The following is a 9,957-nucleotide window of genomic DNA, read 5'->3' as shown; positions in this document are numbered from 1 at the left end:
CCTTAACTGAACATCCCTATTTGGTCGTATAGGATTCCACATACTCCTAAATTAACCAAAACTGATTTTTATTTAAAATATTATTAAGTGGGACTAATTTTAAAATTTATTGAGAATAGATAAACTAAATTTAGATATTTTAAAATAGATGGATTAAAATAACAATATTGTAAAAATGTATTTTTAAAAATAAAAAAGAATTAAGTTATAAATAAATTTAGCATTAATTCCCACTGAACTATATATATGTATATAGATGCCACTTTCCCCAGAAGAAAACATATGAAAATTAAATTTTTAAATAATAATAATAAGAAGAAGAATAGTAATAAATATTAATATAATATGTGGGGAAAAATGTGTGCACCAAACATTATTGAAGACTTATCCAAACAAGACAAATGAGGTTTAAAGAGAGAGAATCAAATTGTGAAGTTGTGTTAAAGCAATGTATCTATAAAGTTTCGGCATTTACATTTTTTCCATTCTAAAATTAATTATTAATCTTATTTTCCTAAAATGAAAATCCACCTACTATCATTTTTCTAATCATTTTATTTCTTTTTTAAATTATTAAAAAAATTAGAAAAAAAGGGAAATTAAAGTTGGTATGATCACCTTTCTCCTGTTGGGAGCCACGCTTTAAAGACGGGGGCGAGGTAGAGGGTGACTTTTCCCATTATATTTTCAATTATTTCTATTATGCTCAAATATGAAAGGAATTTTATTTTTTTTAATATTTTATATTTACTTTTGCAAAAATTGAATATATAATAAGCGAGCACGGAGACCGAGAATATAATCCTTATTTTTGTCACCCATTAGCTAACAGAGAGAAATCTGTCTCACTCCTCCTTCTCCGCTTCGTTTAAGACATGGCCCAAGTTAAAAAAAGAAATAATGTAAACAATTTTACTAAAAGGAAAAAGGAAAAGAAAAAAGTGGCGATTTTATGGAATTAAACGGCGATGTAAAAGGGAAGTGGAAAACAGAGGTGACGCACATGCCGACAAACAACAAATGGCGTGTGTTTCAGGGGTGACGTCATCCTAATCCAAATCCCAATTTTCACACGTGATTAAATTCCCTCACACAACTTGCACATTTTTTCTGCACCTTCTCAGAAACCCCTTCCCCTCTTAAAACCACATCCGGTATTTATTTATTTATTATTTAAAAAATATTTTATTTTATAATGTTTAAAAAAATAGTCCACATAGTCGAAGTTCATGAATCTACTTTACTTATTTATACCTTTCCTATCCCCAAATCTTCAGTTTCATTCAGATTTACATTTCTCTCTATCTCAAAAAAAAAAAAAAAAAAATTTGATTTTTGGTTCAAATTTAGAAATGATGTACGGACAGAGTAATAGCTCTGAATCGGATTTTGTTCTTCTCGAATCCATACGCCGCCATTTGTTGGTAGATTCTGATTCTCTTCGATGTGGGAATTTCGCCGTCGCCGGAGCCACCGCCCCTGTTTTCTGCCGGACCTCCAGTTTCGGAAGCTTGTACCCTTGTTTGACTGAAAAATGGGGTGCTCTGCCTCTCAGAGAGGATGATTCCGAGGACATGGTTCTCGCCGGAGTCCTCCACGACGCTGTTCAGTTCGGCTGGGTTCCCTCGCTCGGATCTTCCTTGCCGGAGGCTTTCAATTTTGGTTTTTCCGATGTCAAGCCTGAGCCGGAGATTCTCCCGCCGGTGAACATCTTGCCGGAAGTTATCGAGACGAAGGTGGCCGTGGCAGTGGCAGATCCGTTGCCGGCGGTTGTTCCTGCGAAGGGGAAGCATTACCGGGGAGTCAGGCAGCGGCCGTGGGGGAAGTTTGCGGCGGAGATTCGTGATCCGGCGAAAAATGGGGCTCGGGTTTGGCTTGGGACATTTGAGACGGCGGAGGATGCAGCGTTGGCTTATGACCGAGCCGCTTATCGCATGCGCGGCTCTAAAGCTCTTCTTAATTTCCCGCTTCGAGTTAATTCTGGTGAACCCGACCCGGTTCGAGTGACGTCGAAGCGGTCGTCGTCCCGGTCGTCACCGGAGCCCACTTCTTCGTGTACGTCGGTGGAGAGTGGGTCCCCTAAGAGGCGGAAGAAGACAGACGGCACGACAATGCCGACGGCTCAAGCTGCGCCGGAGTCGATACAATTAGGGGAGGGGACCAATGCAATACAAGTGGAAACTGACGTGGCAAAGTACACAAGTGGCGAGCAATGATTGGATGAGGAATGATAATAGTGAGAAAGGAGCATTATTGTAATTATTTTTTTTTTGAGACCATATTTTAGGTATATGATTGGTAGATTTTCTTTGGAATTTTTAAATTTTGGGATTTTTCAAAAATATTAAATTTCCCAAAAAAAAATAATAAAAAAATCCCTTTGAATTAAAATTTTCTGTTCTTTTCTTTCTCTCCCAACCAAATATTAAATTATTTAATTTGGAACTGAATCGAACCAATTAAAATTAATTCATCGATTTAATTAATATAAATGGATATCTTAATAATTAAAATAAATAATTTAAAATTGAGAAATCAAACTAAAATGGGATGGCATTTATTTTAAGTAAATAATAATAATAATAATAATTAATGTTTTGTTTGTTTTTTTTTTAATTAATTTTTTTTTTAAAAGGATAGTTAGTGTGAAAGGAGAATATATAAAACGTGTTAAATAAAAACTCTCTTAACAAATACACTCGATAAAGTCAAGTCTCCCACCACATTTAGTTGACTTTCAAAACATTTGACTGTTGACTTTTTTTCTTTTTTTTCATTTGCACCGGTTTTGTTTAAACCGCTCACAATTAACTTCACATAAAATATCATTTTAATTTTTTAAATCTCAATTATTAATATTCTCATAATCATTTAACCAAATTTCAAATTTTTTAATGTCTAATATTTTAGGTTCAATTAGTTTCCATTTCTTCTTTTATTACTTAAATACATAATATATTGATTATTACTTAAAGTTTGACTTTGATATGCTTAGACTATTTTCTACTATGTTTGACTATTTGGGAGACGTTTTCAACACTTTTTGAGGCGTTTAAAGTTAGTATATATTGTTTAGCTAATTTAAATTATTTGGAGTTAAGTTTAGATTCTTTTACACAGAAAAGGTGAGCCAATTTTTATATGTAGAATTATAAGTCATGACTGTGGGACTCTTTAGGTAGAATTAGATTTCAAGAAGTAGTTTTAGGCTGACATCAAACGAGCATAGTGATTTCGACTTAGGCCAATCGAGTAAGTGATTCTACTGTTGGGTTCGTTGGACGAATTTTATCATATATGATGGCATATGCTTCATGGCCCCTACATGTATCATAATTATGTTAAGTTATGCTATGTTATGCCATTTTTTAAAACTATGCTATAATATGATTATGTTATGTTGTAGGATCATGTTTACAACGTAGATAATCTATGATGCATAAACCTCCATACACCATATAAACTATGTTGAGAACGAAAGATTTGACGGAAATTATGTATGCATGATTCATAGATCTGTTATGTTGTTACTGAATGGAGTTTTAATTTGCATCATAAGCTCATGCCATGAGTTTAAGCTATGAGAACCTTGTGCATTTTTGTGTGTCATATGCACTAGACTACTTCTCTATTATGATTGGTATGAACGTGTATGATAAGGAATCAACCCAAATGATATAGAATCACTACAAGCTTAGTAAGATTCAGATTACTTTACTGACCGAATATCTTAAGGTAAAAACATTTGTTTGAGATTCGAATCACTGCACAAGCAAGATCGATCATGTCAAGCTTGAATGATTCTACCTACATGCAACATAAACTACATAGAATTGCAAAGAAACTTAGCCATTGGCTAAAGGAAAGCACAAATGCTCATTTTACTACATTTTCCAAGTCTCATTTACGAAGATAACGACTTTATATAACCTCAAAATGAAACTCTTGACCTTTCCTCAGACATTTCAAGAGTTTGTAACTTTCACATTTTATGACCATAATTAGCTACTATGTATATTTTACGACTATAATTAGCCACTATGTAAATGTAACTTTAAAGTAAATAAAAAGTTTTAAAATACATTAATGAAATACAGTAACTTTAAATTATCATCCATCTTAAATTTGTAGTCCTCTGAGAATAATTGAAGGCCCACTTAAAATATCTTGAAACTTTTGTTACATAAATAAAACTTGATTCTTCTGAATATGACATTAATATTGCATGATTAAGATAACTTAGTTCATATCAGTGTACCTTACGACATTATGTTTACCATGATATTATGCAGGCCCTTTTGCTCCGTGGTGTCCGATAGCGTGAGCATGCACTAGCTCGACGAGCCAGACCCAGGGTACGTATACGAGCTTACTTGGTGGGTCTATGTGCACGTGAGAGGACCATGTGTAGAAAAGTACTACACATCCAACCTTTTCCGAACTTGAAAGCAACCTAAGGTTATGACATGAAGTTTTGATAAGGATAGGTCCCGCCATGACAATGTAATTTTAAAGAATATATAATGCTGACGACCCTATTCTTTAATAGGAAAATATGGTTATGACAGTAATAAAAAAATCATTCCTTCTAATAGATATCATCCGTAACTAATTTTCAATTTTATGTCTAGTAAATCTCTGAAACTTAAAAATATTTATTAAAATTTTGAAATTCTAATTTTGTTTTTTTTTTAATATTAATATAAAATCAAATTTTATATGCCATAGAACTCTAGATCCAGACTTGCTCTGCTATTCTATCGAAGCCTGGCTGAGGAAGAATTACGGGACGTAAAACAAAAAAATATGCTGATTCGGGTTGGGTATACTATATTTAATTTATAACGGAACCCCCGCCCTTAACCCATTAACGAAAAAGAAAAAATAAAAAGATAAGGTCATTCCATTTCGACAAAAACCCACAATCAAGTTTCGTAGCTTTGGGTCCGCTATCCCGATCATGATTTTCCTACCCCCAGAGGGAAAAGTCCTTCCCTTTTTGGCCGGTTGTGGGCGAGGAGGGATACAAACCCCGATACCATAGTTCGTAGCCACGTGCTCTAATCCTCTGAGCTACAGGCCCCACCCCGTTTCCACTGGATTTGTTCTCGGGGGTACCCTAAAAAAAGAACCTTTCCTCTCCCCAACCATTTACCATTTTGGGTTAAGAAAATGTGAAAGCGCCTCTATTAGTCACATCTATTAACCACGTCACATCTATTCGTAAATTCGTAAAATTTTTAAAAATATTAACCATGTCAAATCTATTAGTCACAAATTTGAAAATTTAGAAATAAACTGAGAAAATATACACAAATTTAAATATTAAAAAACGTATAAAATATTTTTTAAAATTAAGTGGTAAAACAGACACAACACAAACAAAGTAGGAGGTAGATTGTCTACCTACCATGTTGTCCATAAATATTTACTCATATTATTCGAATTAGATATATTACTTTATTATTTATGGTCAAATATGTTTATTTCTTTTAGTTGGAAATATATTAATACTAAAGTGGTTCCGACAATTTTTCTTTATTTTGGTTGAAAATTTAGAAAAAAGTGAAATTAGTTGTCATCCTATGTTGAATTGTCTATTTTCACTCATTTCTATAAAAAAATAAATAAGTTTATCCTTTTGCACGTGAAACTTATTGCTCTAAAAAAAAAATAATAAATAAAACTTTGAAATTTGCACTCAAAATAATAATAATAATAACATTTATAAAATGAAAATATTATTGGTCCCTTCTTCTTACATTGACTAGTAATATAAATATATTTCTTTAATCTATTTTTTCGCTAGACTTTTAAAATATTTACTTTAATTTTTGGACGTTTTCAAGAGGACAAATTTTTACTTTTATTTTGTTAAAATTTTTAAACGTTCAACGATGAAAATATTATTTTATTAACTTTGATATAAAAAAGTTTAAATTACAAGTTTAATCTGAAAGGGATCAATATGTGAAAGGGATCAATATTCTATTAGACATAAAATAAAAAATTTAGAAAATCTATTAAACATCTTTTTAAATTCAGAAACTTATTAAATACAATATTAAGAGCAATGTTTTAACGTTTGCATACTAAATAGCTACAAGCCTTAAACTTCACACCGACTAACGAAACAATTCTAAAATGGGTTATAAATTTGTATCAGCTGAGCCCCACCTGGTTATATGTATATGTATATATAATTGCTTCTAGAAGGGTTTGAGTTTCGAGGTAATTTCCGACCAACATTTAGGTTCGAAAGTAAAAGGTTCATTGCACGTGAAGGAATTGTGGGGTCTCCGGGGGCCCACATGGTTTGAATTCTTATCTTCCACTTTTTTGACACTTATTTATTTATTCTTTATGTTGTAAATTTGAGGCATTTATCTTATTTGGATAATATTATATTATGATTTCTATGATTGGTTTGGATATTTAGAGTGGAACCATAATGAATTTGCATTTAATAGCTTTTTATAAGTGATATATTAATAGCTTTTATAAGTGATATATTAATGACAAACAAGGTGGAGAACTAAGAATAGGGAGATGTAGTGGGTTTGGAGAAAGCATATTAAAACAAAAATTGATTAAAGGAAAAGAAATAAAATCAAAAGGAGGGGCATTTTTGTAATTCCATAATATTTTAATTTAAAAAATAACATATGCAAAAAGAAGAACATTATGGAAATGACTTTTCGCCATTTTGAACTATTGATTCAGAGAAAAATGTATTAATTTGGAGAAACTAGTAAAGAGAGTCAATTGTAACACTATAGAACTTGTGTAAACGAAAAGTCAAACTTTGTAGTGTTGATAAACGTAGCTATAAGGGTAAATTAAAGATTTTACTGATTCAAGAACTTAAGTTGAGTATTCTTGTCGTGAAGGTTAGTTGAATAGACATGTACTCTAATATGCACCCGGCTAAGAGGAAAGCTAAATAATTGACGAACAGGAATTGATGATCTAGTTAAACTAGGTAGTATGTCCTACTTACAGGGCATAAGATGGTATAATGATATTAGCTATAGAGGGTGCGAGTAAGCGTGAATCCAAGTCGTATATTGACTAGTTTCCATCTTTGCTTTAAGATGTTGTGTAAAGTGATTTTTCAAACATGATTTTTAAACATAGTTATGCTGTTAACATATCTTAAAACAGTCATCTACGTCTGTTTTGGCAGGATTTGTATTCCCATTTTCACCTTTTTATGATTCAATTTGTCACTTATACAATCAATACGACCATATGCATGTTTGCAAGCAATGAACACAACTTTTCTATTGTCATATAGCAAATTTTGAAACCACAAAAGAAAGTTCAATGCAAGTAGTGAACACCTTGTTTGTCTCAGGCAAAAACAGATTCACATACATATTCATGTGGCTACTTGTAAATGATTCCTAATAGAAATGACGAAAACTAGGCCTAGGGGTTGGTCATTGATGTAAGACTAAATAAGATCGAACCTGTTCGCCTTAAGATGTGTCCCCAACTTTCTTCGAAACGGCAATGACGTTGAAGCTCAGGGAGTCGGGATTTTTTGAGATCATGCCCTTTATGACTTCAGCTGCATCCTGTGATTTGATCAATCATTTCATCAAAATGCAGAGAAGAGAAATGTAATATTCAGTTAATTGGGCCAACATATTCAAGATGGAAGGTCGACAAACATACAAAATGATTCAAAAAGAACAACGAAACACACATATATGTGTTACATATATATATTTTACCTTTACTTTCACAATTGATTCTTCTAATCGCTAAAACACCTGGATGGTTGTTCAGAACAATTATTTACCTCTAATAGACTGCTAGGGGATGATACACCATGTGATATTGGTCCTGACTTTCTCCCGTCGAGCTCATAAAGTTTCCCTGCATAAAGCAACAATTATGATATTGTAGATTATATCATTTCTTAAAAATCTAATCACCCAAATTCAGAAAGCACTTTTTCTTCCTTGGGGAGGGAGGGGAGGGAGGGGAGAGAGAAAGAGGGAGAGAGAAAGAGAGAGAGAGAGACGTTCATACCATTCACACATGTGAAGCAGATAAAGTGAGTATTGACGTTTTCTGGAGGCTGCCAGTAATAAATGGAAGAAAAGATGAGCAAAAAAAAGAAAAAAAGAAAAAAAAAACACTACTTGAAAAATAAAAAAGACTAGAAATGTCTAATGAGTTAATTTTAGTGTTTATCAGCTCCCTTATTGACTTGTTATCAGGTATCTGACAGACGACCCATCACTCACCTTAACCAATAACCTAGACAGATTTTCTGGTTTTCAATGTTCATTCTGTAAATTAAGAGACATGCAGCAAAAGGGCTGAAAGTTCATACCCGCCTTCATGCAAATAAAACTAGCTTTATAAAAATTATGCAACATTTCTTAAGAAATCTCTCCATATTCAGTACCTCATTTTTTAAACTTTGTCCAAAGCTTCAAATCTTCAGTTCCTCCATTATACAACCAACCCCTATGTTGTTAGGTCTTCGACTATTGAAAAATGTATCCATTTTCACTGATCATCTACAATTTTAATTGTTAAATTCTAGGTTTCGTTGCAAAGGTAAATAGGTAATCATGACGTTTGTAGGAAATTCAGCTCCCCTTGTAAATAGGTAAATACCCATAAAATGCAGAAACATCATTTCTTTCTGTAGTCACAAAAAAAGCAGGTCTTTTTACCCCTGAAAGTAGATAATTGAAATTCCTAATGCAGAGGATAGCTATCAAAGCTTTATCTGGAAAAGGAAAATCAAGTGCCGAAGCTTCATTTCTGCATGCTGTAGGCAGCCTCAAGAAGGTATATCTATCTATTCTTAGTATGCTCAAAGAAAACACGAAAACTTCTTATTCTCCACCATAATTCAGTTAATTTTAAAAGAGTCTTACAGCCGTTTCTCCAGCAGTAGCTGCTACTGAATGTGCATCTTCCATTTCTCTGTCTTTCTCGAGAAATACTGCACGCTACCAAAGTGAACAGCATAGGACTATTAGATGCAAAACGGAAAAGTATTCTTGGGTAAAGGGCAGAGAATTATTATATTTTCTTCCTCCACTTTCAAGGTATATCTGCCCTTTGCTCTATTGAATTTTTTTTGGTGATGGGTGGGAAGGGAGGAGGGGAGTGAGAAGAGGAAGCAGATATAGTAAAAAGAACGAACCTCCATTGGATCCATGCTTCTGGTAGACTTGTAGAACCTATCCAAGAATGATCCCTCGGCTTGAAACGTAAAGACAGCACAGGAGTTGAAAAAAAAAATGTAAGAGAACTAAAATAATATGATAGCAAAATCGAAATAATCACTGCGGAATCCCGGAACAAGCAGGCGAGTAGAGACACTAATAAAACTTCAACCAAATTATAGAAAAATGAGAATGGCCAGTCACAGGACTGAAGTTGGATACTTAAACCACTGTGGTAAACCTGGACAAGGTAACCAAATCAGACATATGAATGAGCAGGATAAATAACTCTTAGTTTCACTTTCATATTTAATTTGTGCTCTGCTTAACTTCGAATATAAATAGCTTTCTTCTCATCTTAGTCAACAATGCTTTACTCTACAAGTGCACATACGACAAAAGAACAAGATAAAGGCCTCTGAGAAAAAGGGAGAGGATAATAATGTTACCCAATCTGATCTGGGTAACTGTGTTAATATTCACTACAATTAAGAAATATATTTCACCACATTAAACTGGATAGTATCACAGTACTTACAAAGCTTGATCTCTGAAGTAACGTTCCCTATGGCATGAAGAAGTCCAATAGTTCCACAGGCATTGCCAACTGTTTGTTTCATAAAGTATACTCGATCACTATGATCCTAGAGTCGCGACAGAAAGGAAATAACCTTGTTAAATAAGGATTACAGATGAGAAACCTTTTAACATAAAAAAAAAAAAAAAAAAAAAAAAAAAAAAAAAAAAAAAAAAAAAAAAA

General features: G+C 33.1%; 2 protein-coding genes across 2 annotated transcripts in view; one reads left to right on the top strand and one right to left on the bottom strand.

Annotated features, from left to right (window-relative positions):
* The first annotated feature begins 1,267 nt into the window (after positions 1-1,267).
* LOC111451691 (ethylene-responsive transcription factor 2-like) lies at positions 1,268-2,313 on the top strand. The gene has a single exon (XM_023092243.1). It carries the CDS (start codon positions 1,353-1,355, stop codon positions 2,214-2,216), a length of 864 nt encoding a protein of 287 aa, XP_022948011.1. The 5' UTR covers positions 1,268-1,352; the 3' UTR covers positions 2,217-2,313.
* Positions 2,314-7,256: 4,943 nt separating this feature from the next.
* Positions 7,257-9,957, bottom strand: part of LOC111454277 (ubiquitin carboxyl-terminal hydrolase 3-like) — a 5,302-nt gene continuing 2,601 nt past the window's right edge. The window contains exons 4-9 of the mRNA XM_023095702.1: positions 9,736-9,841; positions 9,176-9,234; positions 8,904-8,978; positions 8,041-8,089; positions 7,808-7,884; positions 7,257-7,580 (exon numbers count right to left, since the gene is read on the bottom strand). Of these exons, the coding sequence (XP_022951470.1) occupies positions 7,482-7,580; positions 7,808-7,884; positions 8,041-8,089; positions 8,904-8,978; positions 9,176-9,234; positions 9,736-9,841 (465 nt within the window). The 3' untranslated portion in view covers positions 7,257-7,481. The remainder of the gene's footprint in view (positions 7,581-7,807; positions 7,885-8,040; positions 8,090-8,903; positions 8,979-9,175; positions 9,235-9,735; positions 9,842-9,957) is intronic.

Source organism: Cucurbita moschata, unplaced genomic scaffold (genome assembly GCF_002738365.1).
Source record: "Cucurbita moschata cultivar Rifu unplaced genomic scaffold, Cmos_1.0 Cmo_Scf00001, whole genome shotgun sequence".
Classification (NCBI taxonomy): Eukaryota; Viridiplantae; Streptophyta; class Magnoliopsida; order Cucurbitales; family Cucurbitaceae; genus Cucurbita; species Cucurbita moschata.
The sequence above is the reverse complement of the archived record's forward strand: the minus strand, read 5'-3'. Positions and strand labels throughout refer to the sequence as shown.